The sequence below is a fragment of the Ursus maritimus genome, unplaced genomic scaffold (genome assembly GCF_017311325.1).
Source record: "Ursus maritimus isolate PB19 unplaced genomic scaffold, ASM1731132v1 scaffold_13, whole genome shotgun sequence".
Classification (NCBI taxonomy): domain Eukaryota; kingdom Metazoa; phylum Chordata; class Mammalia; order Carnivora; family Ursidae; genus Ursus; species Ursus maritimus.
Window position 1 is genome coordinate 37881602 of NW_024423675.1, and position 24729 is coordinate 37906330.

Genomic DNA, 24729 nt, shown 5'->3' on the forward strand with positions numbered 1-24729 from the left:
ATTCTTTGATCTTTGGATTTTGGAATGGTTCTTATCTGCATAAAGTACTTGTTTAGGTATGTAATTGAGGTTACAAATTGGATTGCTTTCCCAATTTAAAATAGTTTGGAAATGAGATATTTTTTTCCCTTTGCATCGGATAACGATCTTACCTCTTTTTTACCTTAGTGGGAATTGGAAAACGTGTATAGTTGACCCTTGAACAATTTGGGGGGTAGGGGTCCTCACCCCCAGTGCATTCACAAATTTGTGTGTAAGTTTTGACTCTCCAAAAACTTAATAACCTACTGTTGACTAGAATCCTTACCAATAACATAACCAGTTGATGAACTTGCATTTTGTATGTTAAGAGTGTTATATACTGTATTCTTACAATAAAGTAAGCTAGAGAAAAGAAGATATTATTAAGAAAACCATAAGGAAGAGGAAACACATTTATAGTACTGTATGTATTGAAAAAAATCCACATACAAATGGACCCAGGCAGTTCAAACATGTATTGTTCAAGGAGTCAACTGTATAAATCTGTGTACATTTGTAGTAGTACAAATGCCATGGAACATTTCTTCCTTCCTAAGAGGAAAACTGAAAATTTATGCAGAATTGAAGGAGTTTTTTATGAAAAGAAAAATAGTATGTATTAGAATAAAATTTGCTTTACCTCTGGGTTTCCTATGTGCTTTTATTATACTGGTAATTGCTAGCTGCTAATTCTATCCCCTTGACAGTCATTAGACTTATTAGTAATCCTAAATAGCTCTGAATGGTAGAACTAAAAAGGACTTGAAAGTTGGGGAGGAACGCCGTCAAGGCAAGGATGCTGCTGTCTTCCCAGAGCAGTGCGCAGCCTGTCCTCCTGTCCACCACAGCTTGGACTGGGCCCAGTAGCAGAGCCTGGGTGTGAAGGAGCGGGCAAGAACTCTTCCTTTTAAGAAATGTTATTTTCATGGAATCTCGTCTTTTGGGAACCAGGAAGGCACAGCAGGACTTAGCTGCTTTGTTGAGTGGAAAAGCTGTCAAAATTGAGGTCGCAGCTTCAGCTGTCCCTGAACTTCGGTCTGGTCTCCCAGTGGAGGCAGGGCAAAAAATCAACAAGCACATCTATGAAAAAGAGAAGCATTGAGTTAGTGAACAAACAGGGGGCTGGGGCCTTTAAGTGTATTCCAAACTTGGTGGCGGTGGTGGTGGTTTTGTTTTGTTTTGTTTTAGAGTTGGAGTTCTTTTACCTTTAGAAATTAAGAGTAATGGTAACACTACATATGTTTCCCCAAAGTAAAGTTGAAAAGTTTGCGGCGTGTTGTCAATTTCTGAGAGCAGTGTCACAGTTTACAGATTGTCATTCAGGAAGCATGGGTTGCTGGTGCTCATGAGTTACAGAGATGAAAGGAACCCAGGTGGCTCTGCACTTCTGCCCGGAGGGGCTCAGGGTTCAGGGAGGGACAGAAACTACAGACCCCACTGTCTAGGCTGCAGGGTCAGTGGTTTGTGTGTATAGTAACAAGAACCAACCACTTGTTGTCTAAGGGGGAAGGTGGAGGGAAGGACTGACTGAATGGAGGGTTCTTGGGGAAGGCTTTCTGGAGGCTGTGGGATTTGAGCTGAATCCCAAAGGATGGTAGGAATCAGGACTTAGATGTTGGGATGGAATATTCCTGGCCAAGGAAAGCATTTGCTTGTGTTTAGGCCCAGGGGAGCAAACCAAGGTATGTTTAGGGAACGACAGCCCATCTATTTAGTAAGTGACTTTACTCTTCTAAGCCTTAGTTGCCCCCTTTGCAAAAGGGATAATAATATGTATCCCTTAGGGTTTTGTGAGGATGAAAATAAAAGTTTTAGAAGCAGAAACCAATTTGCAGAAGGCTAGAGAGATGACTGCAAGGGACTTCAGGCAGAGAAGTTTGGCCCTGAAGGTGAAAGTGGATTATGGCGTGGGGCCAGTCAACAGTCAGAGCAGGGTTTCTGCACAGAGAGAGTTTTGAGCTTGGTTTTCAGGCTGAAGAAATGAGGCCACCATGAGGGAGATAGCTGAGGCTGTGGTCCCGTAGGAAGAGCTCACCTGGGGGAGAAATGAGCTCCCTTCCCTGTCAGCTCAGAGAAAATGAAGAAATGATGGGAAAATTTCAGAGTAGCGTAATGACATGGCATCTCCTTTCTCTTTCCCGAGGAGTCGCTGTGTTAGTGAAAAATCACGTTTTAAGCTTAAAGCAAATTAATAATATTGAAAACCGCTACGGTGGGGAATGGGATTGGAAATGAATTAGGGAAGAAAAGAAGAACTACATCACTCAGCCTGATGAGGTCTGGGGTTTAGTAGCGAAACACAGAGTAACGCAGGCCCCTAAGAGCTGGCGTAGCCCCGAGCCAGGAAAGCAGGGTGCTGGGAAATAAATCGAGTCATCGTGCTCTGGATTCAGGGAGTAGGCGAGGCCAAGTGTCCTGTATTTCTTCAAAGAATTTGAACCATTATTGCTTGAAATGAAGGCTTTAATAGCTTCCTCAAGCGAGCATCTTGAAAGGTTCTTGTCTGACTCTCTGCCTGGATTTGCTGAGGCCGGCTTGCGTGCCTTTTGTTGAGCTTTGGCTGGCTTGAGAAAACGGGGATCTCTTTCTTTTCACCTGGAAGGCTTGGTGAAATCACTTAACCTCTTTCTGTTTCCATAAAATGAATATCTTAGCATCTACTCTCCTTACCCTTATATTATAAACCTGAGTTTTTCATGAGTGATTTCTTCGGTTTCTGACCTTTTCAAAGTCTACCAGTCTAGGTCTGATTGGATCTTAGCAGCCTTCGTGAATAATTTGCACTCACTTGTGAAACGGACTTTATTTTTTTAAATTAAGATTTATTTATTTAAGAGAGAGCGCACGTGACCTTGTGTGAGCAGGGGTGGGGGTGGGGGAACAGAGGGAGAGAATCCCCCAAGCAGACTCTCCACTGAGTGCAGAGCCCAGCATGCGGTTCGATCTCATGACCCTGAGATCATGACCTGAACTGAAATCAAGAGTCAGCCATTAACCAACTGAGCCACCCAGGCGCCCCTGAAATGGACTTAAAAAGTGTTTGACACAGACTTCTATGATGATATATGTAAAAACCCAAAAGAAAGAAAGGGGGTACAGTGATCCAACAGTTTACAAACTTCCCACCATCAGGTGTTCTTCTATAATTACATTTCTTGCTGGTTACATTTCTGCTTTTGAACACTAGATGGGACTAAGAGATGACTTGTTTTACAAGAATAGTAACAGGATTTCACAGCCTTCCAGCTTCATTCTCAATGAAGTGTTGTTGGCTGATGGACAGAGTGTGGGTACAATAGAGGAAAACAGGGCTATTTCTGTTTTCTTGACTGAGATGGCTTCCTGTTGATTTTAAATGGTGACTTTGATCAATATTTAGGCAACATTAAAACCTTACATGAGATTCGAGTAGTACAGGAATGTGTGCCCGAGATTCACCACAGTATTTTTCTTAATTGCAGTTTATAGAGAAATGCAATAAAATTAAAAGAATTAGTAACGTCAGTGTTCTTACTTTAATCACCATGAGCCTGGCAAGTGATTATAAAAACTATTTGATAGCTGTATTAGACTGGGAAGAAAAAATTAGACAAATGTTGTATGTGTTTTCTTTTTCTTATTTTTAATGAGCCCTCTGTGAATTAACATCTATCTCTAAAATAAAATAAGAATTTCTCTGAAATAGAGGCAATACATAATCAGTAATAATTCATAACCAAATGATTGTCTCAGAAAAGAGTAGAATAGCTGGAAATAGAGCTTTTATAGCCTTGTTTATACAATTTGTAACAGAATACTTGTATTTCATTTCATTTCCAGTATAGTTAACATACAGTGTTATATTAATTTCAGATATACAATTTAGTGATTCAGCAATTACACACATTATTCAGGGCTCATCCAAGTGTATCCCTAATCCCCTTCACCTGTTTCACCCATCACCCCACCTATGTCCCCTCTGGTAACCATAAGTTTGTGCTCTACAGTTAAGAGTCTGTTTTTTGGTCTGCCTCTTTTTTTTTTTCCCTTTGTTTTTTTTTTTTCTTTCTTTCTTAAATTCCACATATGAGTGAAATCATATGGTATTTGTCTTTCTCAGACTGACTCATTTTGCTTATTAGCATTACACTCTTTAGATCTATCCGTATCATTGCAAATGGCAAAATTTAATTCTTTGTGGCTGAATAATATTCCGTTATAAATACTTACCACATCTTTATCCATTCACTGTTGATGGATACTGGGGCTGCTTCCATAATTTGGCTATTGTAAATAATGCTGTGATACAGATAAAGGTGTATATATTCTTTTGAATTGGTGTTTTTATATTCTTTGGGCAAATACCCAATAGTGATTTACTGGATCATATGGTATTTCTGTTTTTAATTTCTTGAGGAATTTCCACAGTAGCTACACCATTCCCATGCATTCCCATGACAGAATGTATTTTAAGGAATTGTATACTAAAATATCTTTTATGAATTTATATCATTGTTAAGAAATGTACCAACTGCTGTATGAACTAGCAGTGTGTGTTTTCACATTTCTAAAATAATGACATACACATATACACATAACCCTAATACATAGATTGAGAGAAATAATAGTGTGGGAAAGGGTGGTAGGAGATAACAAGTAAATAAAGGAAGAGAAAGGTAGAAACCTTTAACTATAAACTTTAAAGTATTTTTCACTGAAATAAACTCTGAGAAAAATCAACATTAAAAATTGTGGCTATATCAACTCACCTCGTTACTGTTCAGGGCTACTAATTTGAAAGTTGGTTTGGAAAGAGATGACTATATGTTGATCTCATTCACTTAGAGCGTTTTTTAGAAAGTTGTTTTTCACTAATCATAAGACTTTTTTGTTCACCGGAAACTCTAGCCATTGTGTTACCTTTCTGGCTTTCTGTCTTTTAGTTTTCCATCCAGAGGACTATGTTGAGCTTTCCTGATCTTTTAGGATAGACTCAACGGATCTGGTGAATAGAGCAAGACTGGACTCCTTGGCATCCTCTACACCAGCATTTCCCAAACCGTGTTCTGCAGAACACTGGTGTTCCACAGGATGTTAATGGATTGCCCACTAAAGCAGTATTTTGGAGTTAAATATGTTTAGGGAATGCTAGGTTCAATAATTTGAAATTTGCTTGTTCATAGTATAACTTCACAGTCTTTAATATGCTGATGATGCATTAAATATCTCAAGCATTTGGCCCTGATTTTTTTTTTCAGCTTCATTATGCTGTTTACCTTTGAGAACACCAATAGGAAATGTTCTACAACTTTTTTAAATATAGATTTTAATTGTGATATGTCTCTAGATGCCTATACATTTATTTTGTAATTCTGTTATAACTACTCCCTTATAACTGTAGCCTCCACTGCCTTTTGGTATGTTTGTTTGCCTGGCAAAATCCCAACCCTGGTTGAACTAACTTTGTGCCTACTTTATGCCTGTGCCTGAGTGGTTGAATGTAGCTAGAAAAGGCACAACATGCTCCCTGGTCTAACATGTCATATTCATGACTGCTAACCTCAGGTGGACCTTAAGGCCTGCCCCATAATCCTGTTCAACCAATTCCTGTCTGTTCTTCCAGATCACTAAATTCCACTCCATTTTTTCCCTCAAACCTCTCTCACTTCCTTCCCTACCCTCTCTCTCAACTGATAACCTTGTTTCCTGGTCAGTGAGAAAAAAGACCCTCAGCACAGATGTGTGTGTGCTCCCACTGTCTTGTCTGGTGGGTGTATTCCTGGTCTCTGCCCATAGACTGAACCCTCTCTGTGACTCTGGGTGGTATGCCTGCCCCTGCCTTGGTGGCCTGCTCTCATGCACGAGAGTCCATTCCCTCTCACCAAGTCGCTTCTCTCTTCTGCATCAATAGGTCATTCCCTCTCTGTTAAATTATTCCTATCAGTATCCAAACAGGAGAAGGGGTTTGGGGTTTTTTTGATACCCCTTATAGACCTAGCACCTAGAACACTACCCTGATCATGGTCGTTGCTCAGAATATATTTCCTGAATGATGAAGTAATACTTCTCATCTTTTATAAAGAGTTTTATTTTAAAGCAATTCTAAACTTAAATAGTAGAGAGAAGGGCGCGTGGCTGGCTCAGTCAGTAGAGTGTGACTGTTGATCTCAGAGTTGTGACTTTGAGCCCAATGTTGGGGTGATAGAGTTTACTTAAAAAAAAAAAAAAAAGTAGAGTTTACTTAAAAAAAAAAATAGTACAGAGAATTTCCATATGTGCCCCACCTAGCTTCCCCCTGTGGATTTCCCAACATAAAAAAAAAGAAAAGTTTCCTTTTGCTCTCAGTTTCCTTTTAAAACAGCTCCTTAAGCATGTTTTCTCTACCAGTTGACTCCATCTGCTGTCCTTCCATTTTCCTCTTAAACCCACCCTATACCAGGGGCCCCTGGGTGGTGCAGTCGATTGAGCGTCTGACTCTTGGTTTCTGCTCAGGTCGTAATTTCAGGGTCATGGGATCAGTCCCCATGTTGGGCTCCATGCTCAGCTCGGAGTCCACTTGACTTTCTCTCTCCCTCTACCTCTGCTTCTCCCCATCCACCCTACCTAAAATAAATAATTAAATAAATCTTTAAAAAAATAAAAATAAAACAACCTCCCTATTCTGGTTTCTGCCCTTTCTTATCCTCAACTCTACCAGAAGACCCTTGTCAAGAATGCTGAAGACCTGGGGCGCCTGGGTGGCTCAGTCATTAAGTGTCTGCCTTCGGCTCAGGGCGTGATCCCAGCATTCTGGGATCGAGCCCCGCATCAGGCTCCTCCGCTGGGAGCGTGCTTCCTCCTCTCCCACTCCCCCTGCTTGTGTTCCTTCTCTCGCTGGCTGTCTCTATCTCTGTCAAATAAATAAATAAAATCTTAAAAAAAAAAAAAAAAGAATGCTGAAGACCTTTACATTGGTAAATCCAGTGATCAATTCTTGTTTCTTCTCTTCTTTGATCCAGCATCAGCATTGATTTCTTTCTAATTTCTTCCCTTCTCTTAATTTATAGACATTTCTTCTTGGCCTTCTTGGCCCCCTACCTCTTCTGTTCTCTCTCTGTACTCTCTGGATGGCCTCATCTCTGTTCATGATTTTAAATATCAGCCCAAATACTGATGACTCCCACAGCTGTGTTTTTACCCTTGGTCTTGTCTTTGAACTCCAGATTTTTATGCTCATTTTCTCTTTGACTTCTTGTTTGTCAAACATATGTTGATGACAAAACACCATTTGCAATGCTGCAGTCTTCAGACTGCAGGCTGCAGTCTTCCCATCTCAGGAAATGGTCCTGCATTCTTCCTGTGGTCCATGCCCCAAACCTTGGAATGTCCTTGACTTCTGCCCATCACTCACATTCTGTATCAAATCTACCAGCATATTCTGTTGGTTCTTCCTTTAAAGTATAGACCTAAAAACACGATCACTTCTTATTATCCTTACCACCAGCACTTTGGTCCAGGTCACCATCATCAACTCTGGCAAAAGCCTTCTAAGAGCCTCATCTCATTTCCAGTGTGCTTAATTGACTGTAAAGCAGTCAGAATAATTATTTCAAAACCTAGATTATTCCACTCTACTGCCTAAAACCCCCTGCATGATATTCTGGTAAATGTCATTTTACTCTGAGTAAAATCCCAAGACCTCATCATGGCAAAAGACCCTTCCTGATATTATTTTCTATTCTATGCTTCCCGCAGTCTATTCTTGACACAGCGGTGAGACTCCCACCTCATATCCTTTATATTTGCTGTTCCCTCTGCACGGAATGGCTTTTCTGTTACGCATTTGAGCGGCTCAGTTCTCTTTTTTCACTTTCTTTAGGTGTCACCTTATTTGACAGGCCACCTTGACTCTGCTGTATAAAGGGGTGCCTTTCCATTTTTGCTCTCTGCTTCTTTCTTCCACTTCCTGTCCCCGTAGTGTTGTGCCTCCAGAGTACATATTTTGTTGATTTATTTCCTGTCTCTTCCCAGTATATTGCAGATCCCACAGAAGCAGGAACTTTGTACATGTTTTATGTGCTACTGTATACTCAGTGTCTATCCCAGCGTCTGGTGCATTGTAAGCACTAGGTGTTTAAATGAAGGAGTGAGCAAATGAATGAAATGGGTTGCATGTTAAGATGAGGAGTACGTAGAACAAGTTTGATTAGGAGCAAGGATTCAGATGCCACGTAATGCATGCTGCTAAAAGAGGTCTTAGGAAAGTATGGGCTTGACTGAAGTAAAGATGACAGAGAGGAGAAGAAGGAGGTGAGACTAGGAAGGGAATACCCCATCTTAATACCTGGTCTTTGTCATTCTGACAGATGATAGAAACAGCATGTGTGGTTTTTGAGGGTGATCGAGCTTCTAGCTTTTTGCATGTTTGCCCTTACGGATGCTGAAATAGTTTTAGCTTGCTTGTGTATATGATTATGTACACATTTATTTGTATTTGAGAATTTATCCTGATAATTACAGTTTTGTGATTTATATAACTACAGGTGTGAAGCATCAAGTCCACATATTCATCCAGTGGGTTGGTGTAAAGAACATAGAAGAACACTTATTACTCCGCCAGGTTTGTGTTTATCATGTGTCTAATATTTTTTGTAAAAGATTTTATCTATTTGTAGAGAGCACAAGCAGGGGGAGCGGCAGAGGGAGAAGCAGACTCTCTGCTGAGCAGGGAGCCCGACATGGGGCTCTATCCCAGCACCCTGGGATCATGACCTGAGTGGAAGGCAGACACTTAGCCCCCTGAGCTACCCAGGCTTAGAGTCTATTTGAGGATTCTTGCTCCCTCTCCCTCTGCCCCTCCCCCTGCTTGTGCATGCGTATGTGCTCACTCTCTCTCTAAAATAAATTTTAAAAATCTTAAAAAAAAATGACAGTGTCTGCCAGCCTTCTTCACTAACATAGTTTTTTTTTTCTCTCTCTGTAATTAATAAGTATTTTGTGGAGAGATACTTGGGATTGTGTAAATATTCTGTACTTCATCCCTGTATCACTCGTAGTTTTTAACATCTGTTGATATTTCTAGTATGAATTATTATTCTGACAGCTGTTAAATGCTAATTTTTTTATTCCTTGTGCATAATGAGTTGATATTCTTCTGCAAAGAATAGCTTTCTCATCTTCCCATTTATTCATTCAGTTAATTTATTTATCTCTGCATGGACTCATACATTACTGTTTTTATCAATGAGTTATCATCTATAAGCAGCATTATTTACTTTTCATGTCCAGATTTTCTCAGATTTGGCCCGTGGGAGTCCCTTTATGCTGGTTACTATGTCCCTTGACATGTTCTGATTGTTTTTTGATAATTTCCTACTTTCTGGCACAGCTAGGCTTATCTTGTACTTTCCCTGATTCAAACTAAAATCTAAACGGTAGATGTGTTCATTGCTACTGGGATGATGTTACTTCTGTCCTCTCAGAGGATATAGTCAGGAAATAAATCCATATAAAAATGTTTAAAAATTATTTATCTTTCTATATCTGTTTAGACATTGAAAATAATGAATTTATATCATTAGCTCCAGTTCCTATCCAAGACTCCTCAGTTTATTCTAGTTTCCTACTTTCTCTATTTATACCTCTTTTTTCAGTCAGTGAGAAACCCGCCTTCCTTTATCTCAATATATTTACCTATTTTTTTCAGTTGTCTTTATGTAGCCAATTTCCCACCCCAATGAGCCGCTGTTAATTCCTGCTCAAACCTGCCTGATGGTTTTTGGACTTGGGAGGAAACAAAAGGAGGCGAGAGGAAAGAGGGATAGTTATTTCTACATATTTTACTAATTCTGTTCCATGACCTGGGGCGCTTGGGTGGCTCAGTCCGCTGAGCATCGGATTCTTGGTTTTACTCAGGTCATGATCTCAGGGTCCTGAGATTGAGCTCCCCCCAGGCTCTGAGCTCAGCACGGAGTCCACTGGAGATTCTCTCCCTTTTCCTCTCCCTCCCCTACTGCCTCTCCCCGTTCACACTCTCTCTCTAAAAATAAATAAAATCTTTAAAAAAAAAAACCATAACTGTTCTATGACTTGATTTTGCTTGTTTGTTTGACCTAAAATATGATGATATATCTGGAATATGTCCCATATTCGTATATATAAGTCTGCTACATTCTTTTTTTCTTTTTTTTTAATGAATGCTTTCTATTCCATGTGTACTATATATATATATACACACACACACACACACAAATTTATATTTGCACATTTTCTATATTATGGTTATTAAACTTTTTACATTTTTACATTAACAAACATTATATTCGCACATTTTTTCTGTATTATGGTTATTAAACTTGTTTTTACATTTTTACATTAACAAACAACTGTGCATTGTCTATGTGGACATGAGCTTTTCCTAGATTAGTAGAAGTAGAATTAGACATTAAAGGGTACTTTTGTTTGTGTGTATCTGTATATAGGACTTACCTGAGAAGATAAATTATACATATACATATATGTTAAATTTTCATTTAAAAGGTAATAGAGGAGTCATGATCAAGATGAAAGTAATGTAATTATTACAATTAGTGCTGCGTGTGTTATTCAGTTTAAAGTTGTTATGTGGAATATGAACATTACTTCCTAGGTTATAGTAATAATATGTCATGGTTTTACAGGTCAGTTTGTGGTTCTCACTGTCATTTTGGTTAAGCCTGACAGGACTTACTTTTTTCTTTCTTAGGTTATCCAAATGTGAAACATTTTTCTTGGGATAAATACTTAGAAGAAACCAATTCTTTACCTGCTCCTGCAAGAGCTTTCAAAGTGGTGAGTTAATCTGTTTTACAGTATTTGATTAATTTGTGTTGACAGTAGTGTTCATTGAATTCATTGAATTTCAAGAACAGAAAGAGAGAGATAGTATGAGTGAACCAGGGAGGGAAACAGAAGGCCACAGAAGACGTTTTTGACCTCTTACAAATTTGAAAGTCAAAATTGTTACTGGGGTTTTTGTTGTTTGCATCCAGAAAATACTTTCATTTTAGACTTGTCTCCTTGGAAAATAATTTTGCTTGAATTTGTGTGAAATGAGTTGGTGTGATCTTATGGCTAACTTCTGTTTTTCCAGCTAGATATTCTGAATAACCAAAACAAGATGGGATATTTTCTAATGAAAATTATATGTAATGACTCCTTTAGATTTGTTTATGGCAAGCTGAGTTGCTGTTTTTCATTTTATTGCTATTAATGAGCATGTTTAATTATCAAAATACAAGGTCACCTGCTTTTTTGTATAGTATCTTTCTAATCAGAGCCGTTGCATCTTACATATAATTTGGTAAGATTCAAAGTAAACCTCATTTCTTTGCAAGGGAAGAATAAGTAATGAAATTTACTTAAAATTTTTTTCATCTCTAACAACTTCCTTTATCATTTCTATTTTTCTGTAAATTTAAAGAATATATTAAATACTTTAAAAATATTTTAATGTAGCATAATTAGTCTGTCATAGACATCACTTTTCTTTAAATGATTTTCTCATGTATAAATTGCTAGAATTTTTAATGATATAATAAGAGGTATGGGTCCAAACATAGAAAAGAACATCAAAAATTTTTGAGAGAGAAAAATATTACCTGAAGAAAAGCCTTTGCAAGAACGTTTTTTATTCCATCTGATGGTAAATGTAGGATTTAAAAATGAATGGTTAGAGTTATGCCCTCCTTAAGAATTTTTACCTGACCTCTAACTTTAACTCAAGCCATTGCGAAGAATTGCATTGCACTTTGCTTTGAACTGGATACAATCTCATCACCATCAGTCCGCATGTCTCCTGTTGCACTGATACCAGAGAGAAAGCTATGATTTCCCTAGTGTGGCCTTCAGGTGCCTCGCATTGATTGTGTGTTATCTTTTACATAATTTCACACTTAATTTTCACAGCCATGGTTTTGTTATACTCAATATAAAGAACAGGGGCGCGAAGCTCAGAAAAGTTAAGCAGTTTGCCTAACGTGACAGTCATCTTGCCTTCCACAGCTGGTCCCTGAGGTTTTCCCGGGGTCCGCCGAGCCCTGAGGCATGGGTAGCTAAGGTGCAGGAGCAAAGGGACTCCTTACTCATTCCCGTTCTTACAAGAGGGATTCCATCTTACATGTTTTGATGGCTCATTTTCATTTTTTAAAGACATCTTCTTTTTGTTCTCATGATCATTTCTAATCTGTGTCACTTCCTCTTCCACTTTAAAAGTTCTTTCCTCTCTTCTTATAAATTATTTTAATGCTTGTTGTTTTTTGCCAAGACACCTCCTTCTAACTAACAGCCAGCGCACCCCTCCTTCCCTTTGGCCCATCAAATAACTGCACCATTTTGAATTTTATCTTAAGATCTTTTGCTTTCTGTTTGCTCCTGTGGCTGGGTGCGCTGGCTGTTTCTGTTGCCTCGGGGTTTGGCCATGTGATTTGGGATTGTGTTTTTGATAGGGAGGGTAAGGTCCAAAGCTATTGTAGGAACTGGCGAGTTTGAAGGTTGATTCTCTAAATAGCTCGTCTTAATCTGTCTTTGTGACACAGAGCCCACCTTCTCTTCCTCTGAATCTTACCATGTAATATTTTCTGTATGGCAGAAACCTCCACATGGATTCCAGAAAAAAATGAAGCTTGAAGTCATAGACAAAAGAAATCCTATGTTTATTAGAGTAGCAACAGTTGCAGACACGGATGATCACCGAATAAAAGTGAGTGTTCTCTGTTGGGGTTTTGTTTTGTCTTCTGTTACAAGATATCTTGGATGGAAACTTCGGCAGATATTTAATTTGTAAAGTCCTATAATTAGTAAGCCTGTAGGAATATGCAGATAAAGGGGCTGTGCATCTTTGTCAGTATTTATCCGGGATTTTCCCTTTAATCGATGCAAGAAGTGCTCTTTATTTGTGACCGACATTTACTATGTCGGATCTACTTTCTTTCTCCGAGCACACCCTCAGACTATTAAAAGCCAGTCATAAATAATAGAGCAGTTCCTCCGAATATGGTACCTCATTCTCCAATAGTATGCTTTTTCTTTTTTGGAAAACTTGAAGGTTAATGTGTTTTGATGGGGTTGTACTAGATGTAGACTTTTCAGAAGTAAAGTACAGAAGTGCAGCCTTTTAATATAGGACGAGTAGAGAGAAATGATCTTATAAGGCAGGTCAGATTGTACCTTTCGCAGGGTAAGCAAACGTTTAGGAAGAAGGGTGGTTTGTTCTGTCCGAGGGTGGTCGTGTGAAGTGTAGCTGGAGTTCCAGGGGAGGGTGAAGACCAGAAGTTCTTCTGTTTCTGGCTTAGGTGTTAACTTCAGTCTCAAACGAGAGCAGTGTTCTTTCTACTTAGTCCACAGAGTTGTTTGGAATTTCTCCTCAGAATAGTAACAGTTACAGAAACAACAAGATGTTAGATTTTCATGGTGTTTTACAGGGTAGCAGTGTTCTTCCATTATTTGACCTTTGTGGTGGTAACAGTGCAGGAGATTTGTGTTAACTATCACTATTTTATCTGAAGCGAGGCACAGAAAGAGTTAATGAATTAACTTGTTAATTCCCGGCAGTGGCAGAACTAAGTCATAGCCCTAAGCTCTAGGAGTCTATGTTTATGCTCTTTTTTTAAAAAAAAATAAAATAAATCACATATTTAGCTATCTCTAATGAGATCATATGTAAAAAATTATAAAATAACATGAACAACATGTATAGTGTGGTTTTGTATAAAATAGAAATTTTACTGTTTAACTCACTGTTTTTAAGATTATATAATCATGTAACATTTTAGAAATTATAAATAATAGCCTATTATCCTTTTTCAAGTGCATTTTCCTATTAATTGTCTTTGGTGTGATAATGTAAATCATAAAGCAATCAGTATTTTAGGACCAGAAGTATTTTTTAAATAATCTAGGCTAGTGATCAGAGAAATGGAGAACTATGCAAAATACTATTTTTAAAAAATCACATTGACCAGTCAGAATTGAAAAAAGAATTGGGAAAAAAAAAAAGTGTTTTGGCTTAGGTGCATGAAACATTTATTCCCTTCACAGCTGGCAGGAATACAAAGTAGCTCGGCCTTTCTGAAAAGTAGTTTGGCGAAGGCATCAGAAGTCTTGAATGCTACTTACCCTTTAATTCAAGAATTTCAGTCCCAGGAATTTATGTTAACAGAATTAACCAAAGGGAATATGCAAAGATAAAGACTACAAGGAAAATAGAGCGATGCCCTTTATAGTAGTTAAGATTGGGAACAACCACAGTAGAGTATAGGTAGCTTAAATTACTGTCTATCTATATGATGTTAACTATTTAATATTGACAAGTGTAAAAAACTCGGGTTTACTATTCTGTATGATGTCTGGTATTGTTTTTTAAAAGCATATTATAGGGGCACTTGGGTGGCACAGCGGTTAAGCGTCTGCCTTCAGCTCAGGGCATGATCCTGGCATTCTGGGATCGAGCCCCACATCAGGCTCCTCCGCTGGGAGCCTGCTTCTTCCTCTCCCCACTCCCCCTGCTTGTGTTCCCTCTCTCGCTGGCTGTCTCTCTCTGTCTAATAAATAAATAAAATCTTTTAAAAAAATAAAAATAAAAAAAATAAAAGCATATTCTGGAAAGAAACTGACCAAAATAATGACAGTGCTTCTCTTGGGGGCTAAGATTATGAGTGATTATAAATGATTTTTTATGATTATAAATGAATTATAGATGATTAGGTTTTCTTTTTAATTATCTGGCTTCAGGAATACATAGTAATTACTTTCATATTAAAAAAAAATTTTAGATTAACTCTGATTTTTACCTGTGAGAAAATTTTGGCCCAGAGAGGTCAAATACTCCAAAGTGGGTAGTTCACTTAGCTAATAGGAAAGTTTGGGCTAGAATCCAACTCTTTTTGCTTCTGGCTGAATTTTCTTTCCAATACAACATCTGGTGGTTTAACACCCAAAAAAGAGCTGGCTTCGAGGTGTGTAGTTGACAGTTACCTTTTCACAACTAGCAGTGTGAATTTCATAGCTGAAGGTGAACCTCTGAACGAGTACCTGTGTGTTTATAAGTCTTCAAAAGGTCAGTGAACAGGTGACCATGACTCAGTTTCAGGGTTCATCAGGGACTTATGAGATTTATAGAAAGCTTTCATTCATAGGAGTTTCTCTAGTAATATGGGAGATGATGTCGCAAGAATGCTTATTTTTCTTTACCCTTTCAGTAGTTATTTCACATTTTAAAAAATTTTTGCATAGTCTTCCATTTTCATGTTGTTATGAGTAAGTAAATCTTGTTCACTGCTGAGCAAAGTAGTCTTTTTCTTAACAACATTTTGTTTTTCCTAGAGTCAGTAATTTCTTGTGTTTTGATTTTTTTTCATTTTCTGTGCTCATGGTATCATACGTCTACAAGTGCTCCATAAATCGGCCATGTCTTTCTGTCAAAAGCCCAAGTGTGTTTTTTTAACCTCTCTCTGTATCTTTTTTCTTCTTAAACTCTTTTTCCTACAACTTAGCAGTCACCTACGATGATCTGGGTGGTTCTACTCTAAGCCTTATCCAAAGCTTTCATCCTGAAATTGCTCTTTGCTGACAGATTATGTTGTATTTCATTTTTTTTTGAATCACATATTTGTTTTTTTCTTAGTGTATTTTCTTATCTTGCTGAAACACATCTTTTTGTAACTTTCTAAGGGTGGATGAAAGTCATCTTTTTTTGACTCCTCGCATGTCAATATTACTAGTCTTCCATGGGGTTCATACTGTGCCTAGGTGTGGAGTACTCGGTAGAGAACCGTTTCCCCTCAGAAATTAAAAACATTGTTCTGGGGCGCCTGGGTGGCACAGCGGTTGAGCGTCTGCCTTCGGCTCAGGGCGTGATCCTGGCATTATGGGATCGAGCCCCACATCAGGCTCCTCTGCTGTGAGCCTGCTTCTTCCTCTCCCACTCCCCCTGCTTGTGTTCCCTCTCTCGCTGGCTGTCTCTATCTCTGTCAAATAAATAAATAAAATCTTTTAAAAAAACAAAACAAAACATTGTTCTGCTGTCTTCTCACTTTGGGACCCTTTCTCTCTACCCCTGATGTTCACGTGTTTTGTGATGTCATGTCTTGATGTGAGTCTTTTTCCACTTACCATGCAGGGGACTCAGGCTTTTTACTGAGGAGCTTCATGTCCTTCAATTTTTGGAATCTTTCTTGTATTACTAGTTTGTTGACTTCCTTTTGTCATCCTATCTCTTCTCTTTCTGGAAGTCCTGCTGCTCTGGTGTTAAACCTCTTGAATTGACCCTTGATTTTCTTATACTTTATTTCTTGTTTTGCTTCTCTGATATTTTTATTCTACCTGCTAAGAGATATCTATTCTATTTTCCAAAACTTATGTTGCATTTTTAATTACAACTCTGATTTTTTTTTTAAAGATTTTATTTATTTATTTAGCCGAGAGAGCCAGCCAGCGAGAGAGGGAACACAAGCAGGGGGAGTGGGAGAGGAAGAAGCAGGCTCCCAGCAGAGGAGCCTGATGTGGGGCTCGATCCTGGAACGCTGGGATCACGCCCTGAGCCGAAGGCAGACGCCTAACGACTGAGCCACCCAGGCGCCCCAACTCTGATTTTTTTTTAATTTTCAACAGTTTTTTCTTATTTTCTAGTCTCCTCCCCTTTTTAAATGGCATCATCTTTTTATTACTTGAAGCAATATTGTTTCTTATCTGAGGATACTAGTGATCATTTTCTTCAGTTCCCTGCTTATTTCTTGTAAATTTCTTTAGACTCTGCTCTGCTTTATTGGAGCCTCTCCTCAAATGTCAGGTCCTTGACGGGCTGTCTCCTTTAAGAAAAAGGTACTTAAAAAGTGAACTGTATTTTCATGGGTGGGACTTAGAGAGGAGTGGACTTCACTATGATAAGAAAGCAAAGAGCCAGCTTTTTCACAGGGAGATCCCCATTTTTTGGCATCTGAGTCCTTGTCTGGAGCCTTCCAGTTTCTGCCAGTCTCCTCGCTGGTGGCTGCTGGGCGAGACAGAGAGAAGGACTGGGTTGGAATGTACGGCTCAGTTCCTGTGCTTTCTGTCCCGCCCATTGCCATGGCATGTTTGTTCTAGAATGCAGAGCCTTAGTGATCTTACTTCTCTGCAAGGTAAACCTCTACTTATCGTCAGGGTTGAAGGGGCAGTTACCTTGGTGGGTGGAGTGGTCAAGTGGGGAAGCGACTAAGGGAGTCCATCTCCATGTTGACTCTGAGCCAGTGCGGCTGTTTTTCGAGACCCTCCTCCTCTCCTACCTGCTGCCACCAGATTGAGTCCTTCTTGGGTTCTGCCAGGAGAGCCGTTTGCTCTGGTCCCATTCTTCTCAGGCACCTGGGCTGCAGCCCACGCACTCTATCCTGTAGGTCAGCACTCCTCCTGCGTTTGCCCTCCATACTTACCACTGTCACTTCTCACCTGTCAGCCACTCCTCTTCCACATTTGTCCTCCCTTGCAGATAGAACTTTAATTTCAGAAGAGAGTGGAGATAAGCACCTGAGTCTATAATGTGCTTTACTGAGTTGCCTTTCACAAGAAGAGAAAATCCAACCAAACCTTTTTCTTTTTAAGAAATAGCTTTTTAAAATATTATCTGTCTTATTCTTGATAAGTTGTCAATAACGGGTATTAAGGTTTTATAAATTTTCCAAATAATGCTTCTGGATAAAAATGTATACAGCTTCCTAAACTATTAGATCTGTGTGAGTTAAGTCTTCCTCACTCTACTTTGATACATAATCATCTTATTTCCTTCCTCCCTCCCTCCCTCCCTTCCTTTCTTTTTGAGAGAGAGAGAGAGAGCAGAGGTGGGGGGTGAGGGGGGGAGAGAATCTTAAGCAGGCTCCATGCCCAGTGTAGAGGCCAACTTGGGGCTCCGTCTCACAACCTTGAGATCATGACCTGAGCCAAAATCTAGAGTCAGACACTTAACTGACTGCTGCCCAGGCACCACTCATCTTATTTTCTTTAGAATTTTTATTAATTTCAGCATGATTGCTGAGTTGCTTTCATATATAATTGTATTTATAGTGGAACATTTGTTTTGTAAATATTTTGTATGTCTCTTTTGGGTTCGTAAAATTTTTAAATATTTCATGTTGTATGTTTATGTATCTTCCTTTTTTGTTCTTTGTTAGACATTTTATTTCTTTTCAAAATAGTCCCCAGCAAGAGTAAAACTATCACCGAACATTACTAAAGTGTCTGATTTTTTGTTTGTTTAAAACCTCTTAATATGCCAGCGACTGAAGGTAGTAGAAGTAAGAAAAGATAAACTATACAAACTTTAATAAAATTATTTCATCTGGGCTTCTAGAGTGAGAATTTTGATTAGGGTTAGTATTAATTTTTGCACATATTAATTTTTACATAATTTCAGATAGCATTTTTAAGTGTATTTGGTACTTATCAGAGAGAATTTTATTGTTACCTCTGTTCGTAATATCTAAACTAAATTTCATCTCTGATATTGAACCCTTGAACTACTAAAATTCTCCAAATTATCTACCAACCTGGTTTATAGGCAGTATTAGATTTATCTATGGTATCTGTAGTACATTAATCCTAGAAAGCTAACTTCTCATTGCCAAACCGAGATTGCAGTTTCACAGCAAACTATGAAACGTTGTGGTATCACCAGATGCTAGATCTACCATAAACATTCTTAAAAGCATATGCAAGGAAACTTTAAAAAGAACCCTTTTATTTATGATGATACCAAGATTTTCAGAGACTATATTGGTATACAGTAATGTACTAGTTAATATCCATAGGTCTCAATTCTGAGCACACACCACAGTTACTTAGGAGTTGAGTAAACAACATATGTATACACAAAGCCAAGCCTATGAATCAACAATCTCCTGAGCGGACTCAACCTTTTTTTTTCTTTTCTTTTCTTTTCTTTTCTTTTCTTTTTTCTTTCTTTCTTTCTTTCTTTCTTTCTTTCTTTCTTTCTTTTTTTCTTTCTTTCTTTCTTTCTCTTTCTTTCTTTCTCTTTCTTTCTTTCTTTCTTTCTTTCTTTCTTTCTTTCTTTCTTTCTCCTTTTCATCATAGAGAAAATTCTGGTATGTATCGGGGACGGAGAACCATTTATTTGTTAGGATTGAGTATGTTTGCTATAGGAAGATACCTAAATTTTTAAAAATTTAGTGGTTTAGCTACAACAAAGGAGACACGAATTATGTGAATATTGATTCCAGTGTAAAAGAAACAGAATTTAAGAATGTCAAGATCGGAAAACAGGAAAGTTTCATGTTTCTAGTAAAACAGAGTAATCACTTGATAAGTTGAAAATTAGGACACTTTAAACTTACTGTAATGCTAAGTGATGTCTGCTCATTTATTGGTAGCATTGATAGCATAAATTGATATTTTTAGAAAATTATCATGAATGTCATCTCACTGTTAGCATTGTTTTTGATCAGAGGAAAGGAAAGTATTACTTTAAGTTAAGCAATTTTCTGTGCTGCTTTTATATTCAATGTATGTGAATGATAAATAATTTTATTTGGACCCTTGAATTTTTAGGCTTGGTTCCTTTTCCTAACTAGCTGTGTGATCTCTTCTTTAAGATAATACCTATAAATTCTTCCAGGTATGGAATTCTGTGGGCTTGACTCTAGGATTAATTGATTTCTCAGGTTGAGAAAGTGGATTCATTGTGAAGGATGTTATTTTGAACCCGTATATATGTACTTTATTTATTTATTTATTTATTTATTTATTTATAGGAATAAATCTTTTTATTTTATTTTATTTTAATATTTTTATTATTATGTTATGTTAGTCACCATACAGTACATCATTAGTTTTTGATGTAGTGTTCCATGATTCATTGTTTGCTTATAACACCCAGTGCTCCATGCAATACATGCCCTCCTTAATACCCTTCAGCAGGCTAGCCCATCCCTCCACCCCCGCCCCCAAAACCCTCAGTTTGTTTCCTGGAGTCTGTAGTCTCTCATGGTTCGTCTCTCCCTCTGCTATCCCCCTTCATTTTTCCCCTTCCTTCTCCTAATGTCCTCCCTGCTATTCCTTATGTTCCACATATGAGTGAAACCATATGATAATTGTTTCTCTGCTTGACTTATTTCACTTAGCATAATCTCCTCCAGTTCCATCCATGTTGATCCAGATGTTGGGTAATCATCCTTTCTGACAGCTGAGTAATATTCCATTGTATATATGGACCACATCTTCTTTATCTATTCATCTGTTGAAGGGCATCTTGGCTCCTTCCACAGTTTGGCTATTGTGGAATTGCTGCTATGAACACTGGGGTTCATACGGCCCTTCTTTTCACTACGTCTGTCTCTTTGGGATAAATACCCAGTAGTGCAATTGCTAGGTCATAGGGTAGCTCTATTTTTAACTGCTTGAGGATCCTCCACACTGTTTTCCAAAATGGCTGTACCAGCTTGCATTCCCACCAGCAGTGTAAGAGGGGAACCCATATATATATGTACTTTAACAACTCTGTACTATTCTGTCGTACAGATGTACCATAATTTAGTTAGCCAGTCTCCTAATGGTAGATCCCCAGCTTGTTTTCTACTACAAACAGTGAGTTGAGTTACCGAGATTATCAAGTCAAAGGTGATGTATTTTAAGTGATTGTTATTGCAAATAACGCTCCAGAAGTATTTGATAATTAATATTACTGTCAGCAGTCCATGAGAAAGCTTTTCATTCTCATACTCACCAACTCTAGGAATCGCCAAAATGGAACAGTTTTGACAGGTTGAAAGAATTGCATCTTGTGGTTTTAATTTGTAGTTTTTTGGTTATAAGTGAAATTGATTATCTTTTTATATGTTTACTAACTATTTATAGTTAGTTTCTTATTTATGAGCAATTTATATCTATTTTTCATCTTTCTCTTGGACTTTTAATCTTAATATGTTGATGTCTGATCTCTATATAAAGTTAAGGAATAGAGTACGTTGTTACATATGTAATAAATGTGTTTTTTGGCTTTCTCATGGGTCTCCCATCTATTTTGTGGTTTTTGCCACTTGTTACAGAATATTTGCCACTCTCAAGTTTTTGATGTTCATGTAGTCAAGTTGAACAGTCTTTTCTTTTACAGCTTTTGAGTTTGGTGTCTTGCTTACAAAGGTTATCCTACTCCAAGATTACAAACACATTCACTTGTTCATTGTTCTAGAACTTTCATTGTTCAGCTTTTAATGTTTGCATTTTTCATCCAGTTGGCATCTGTCGTCTTGTTTAGGAGTAAAGGATTCGCAGACTGGAGAAGGAAATCTAGCTGACAAACTTGATGTAAAAGTAAAATATATATGGCCTTTTAGTATATCCTTTCATCCTAAAAGATAAAATATATGTAATACTTAAAAGCTACCTAGCTGGTCTTTAGTGACCCTGCCTGAGGGACCAACCGCTCTTTCACATGGTGGCCAGTAACGATGGCACTGACCACTCTATAAAACCTCTTTGAGAGATATTGTAATTATTTATGAGAAAAAAAATGATATTTAGAAATGCATTGGATGGAGAGATATTCTGTAACCCGGGTGTATTTCTAATAGGACACTGAGTTTGTTTAAAAAGCCTATTTCGCATAATTCTAGGAGAGTTGAGATTTATATGAAAGGCCCTTCTGCCTCTCCACTCTCCCCTCCCATCCTCCCTCCCTGCCCTGATTTATTCATTACTGAAGTAATACTGGGTATTTGGTGTTGCCTAGATGAAGATATTATGTACTCAAGTTGTTCTCGTGTTGGAAGATAGACATAATAATATCTCTGTAGAAGTACTCCTGGAATAATGCCTTTGGCAAGACATTTCTTGATGGACGATTATTTAAAAATAGGTCAAAAGTGCCTTTTTTCGTCATAGTGTAAATGAAGTAATTTAAATAATTGGAAAAAATGTATTTGGTATTAAATCTACTGTATAATTTAGAAGAGAATGAAAATGGTTATGGTGGGTAGATCTTTTATTGTAGGAATTTTTGTGACCTGAATGGTACTGTTCATTTTTGTTTTCCAGGTTCACTTTGACGGCTGGAATAGTTGCTATGATTACTGGGTGGATGCGGATTGTCCTGATATTCACCCTGTGGGCTGGTGTTCAAAAACCGGGCATCCTCTTCAGCCTCCTTTGAGTAAGAGACACAAGGATAACTTAAATAAATGTTTCCATGTTCTTGTGTGGGGGGCTTAAAGTGTTCTTTCCTCCTATCCTTTTCTTTCTGCTTCTTTCTCACTGTACATTTCTTCTCTGTGTAATCCTTTTCCTCTTCCTACATTTTCAGTTACATGGTAGTCACAAAAATATAAAAGAAAAAAATATAATGTTTGAAAAAGCAAAGTTTATATAGATTTTTTTTTACTTTTATTTTGAAGTACTCATCACCTTTTGAAATTGATACTGAATTTTTGGAAGACAGTTTGTCAGACTATCAAAATATAATGTATCAGAAATTATTTTATACTATAGTTTTGCAAAATGTTACCATTTTAAGAAACTGGGCAAAATTTACAAGGGCTCTCCCTATGAATTATTACTTGAAACTGCATGTGATTTACAATAACCTCAATGAAAATTTCCTTTAAGTTCAATTTTTAAAAAAATAAGCACTGACAATTTGACATACCGTAATTTCAACTTTGAAAGAAAACATAGACACTGTAGCAAAAAATATGTAGGAAATACAATAGATTATTGCGGGGTTTTAAAAAGTTTAGGGTGCCGTCCTCCATCTAGTGGCTTCACTTCTGCTTGCCACATACAAGCTGCATAAAGGTGCAGAAATTCACATCATAAAAATTCACATGCATACCGTTTGTTAGAGTATATATTTAAAATAACAAACCTTGGAAACAGACATTGGTTAAGTTCTGGTGCATTCATAATACAGACACTGTGCAGCAGCCATAGAGAGTATTACCCTTGAGATGGAAAGATCTACAAGACATGAAGTTAAAGACCAAAGGAAAAAAAATGTCTCAGGATATGTACATCTGTGCTATCCCTTGTATGCGACAAAATGAAACAAAACTAAGAACTTGATACATATATATAATGTGTGTGTGTGTATATACATATGTGTGTGTGTGTGTGTATATATATATATATATACACACATATATATCCACGTAGGTATGTATGGGAATGCTTACAACAAGATCAAGCACATTACACATTAAAATAAGTTGTCAGGATGCGGGAGTGTATGAAATGTGGGGGTAGTATGAATGGGATCTGTAACTGTTTCTCTGTATTCGGGTGTGGTGTTTGAGATTTTCACAGTATACCAGTATTCATATGCTAATTATGTTATTGATGAAAATTGCTTAGAATCTCCTCATTAATTCACATTTAGATGTTTCTGGAATTTGTGACATTGAAAGAGGGTTAGATCAAAGTCTACCATTTCACTATTGAGGAAAGATAGTGTGAACAAAAGCATAGGGAAAAACCTTTAAAAATAAAGACTTTTAAGATATTTTTAATTTTTATTTTGCGGCCTTCTGGTTAACTTTATGCCCCTTCTTTGCTTCTCTCATTTTTTCCCCTGGCTTTCTTATAGGCCCCTTAGAATTAATGGAAGCTTCAGAGCATGGAGGATGCTCAACCCCAGGATGTAAAGGGATTGGCCATTTTAAGAGGGTGAGACATCTGGGCCCTCACAGGTATGTGGTGCTGCCAGTCACGCGGGAATTCCTTATGTGGTCAAAGACAGGGTGCCCATCCTACGCATGTGTAAGATAATGATTTCCAAGTGTACTAATAGATGTGAGCTAATTTTATATTTCGATCTATATGAAATGTGGTTTCCATGGTGATCCTGTGAAAGTGAAGAGTATATCTGTAGTTAAGTCTTCCTGGGAGAAAAATGCGTTCCCAGCTTAAAATAGGTTTACTCTAGCTGTTTGCCTTTTCTTGACAGCCTGACCAGTTGTACAGATACGTACCTTCTGAAAGAGTCGCTTTGGGTTGACCATTAATAATGAGAAGAAGGCAGGCCCTGTTGAAGGTCTTTGTTTGGTAGAATATGATATGATTGGGGGACTCAACAATTTGAATAATGAGAAGTGAGATTATCGTAGATTACCAGCAAAGATCACAAGAAGCACAAATATAAATAGTCATACTTGAGAATGCATTGATCCAAAACAGTGTTTTTCAGTGTTCTCCTTTACCCTTAAGTAACTTAAAAAAGAAACCAAAATTATGCATTTGAAATTTGATGTATTGTTTAGGCAATTTAGGGGTCTTTGTAGACATTTAAAAATACGACTGAAATACCTAGAAATTCCTATGATTTGACTGAGATTTTTGAGGAACAAAAGCATCACCTGTTGAGGGATGTATTAAAATAATCATTTGTCAAGGTAAGTGTTCTATCTGCATGTTAATTGGATTGCCCAGTAAGGACAAGGATCTCTTGTTTATCTGGTCTGTACACACTGTAAATCAGGGTCTTTTGAAAAATCTGAAGATTGCACTGCCTGTTCCTCTAAGAGTTAATAGGAATTGTAAAATTCGTGTAATTAATAATGCTCGCTCCTTTTCTTTTCTTTTTCTTTTCTTTCATCTCTGCAACCTCCAGTACTGCTTATCTTCCTTTTGCAACACTGCTCCTGAGATTTTTATGAGATTCAGTCTGTTCCAGAGTAAATAGTCTAAGCATAGGGTGATGATTCCATTTACAAATACCCATTTAAAAATCCTTCTCGGGAG

General features: G+C 37.7%; 1 protein-coding gene across 2 annotated transcripts in view; it reads left to right on the forward strand.

Moving 5' to 3' along the window:
• Window positions 1-24729, forward strand: part of L3MBTL3 (L3MBTL histone methyl-lysine binding protein 3) — a 111738-nt gene that overhangs the window by 52172 nt on the left and 34837 nt on the right. For both annotated transcript variants that reach the window (XM_008691113.2, XM_008691114.2), the window contains 5 exons: window positions 8523-8599; window positions 10724-10809; window positions 12608-12718; window positions 22033-22147; window positions 23576-23678. In XM_008691113.2, the coding sequence (XP_008689335.1) occupies window positions 8523-8599; window positions 10724-10809; window positions 12608-12718; window positions 22033-22147; window positions 23576-23678 (492 nt within the window). The remainder of the gene's footprint in view (window positions 1-8522; window positions 8600-10723; window positions 10810-12607; window positions 12719-22032; window positions 22148-23575; window positions 23679-24729) is intronic.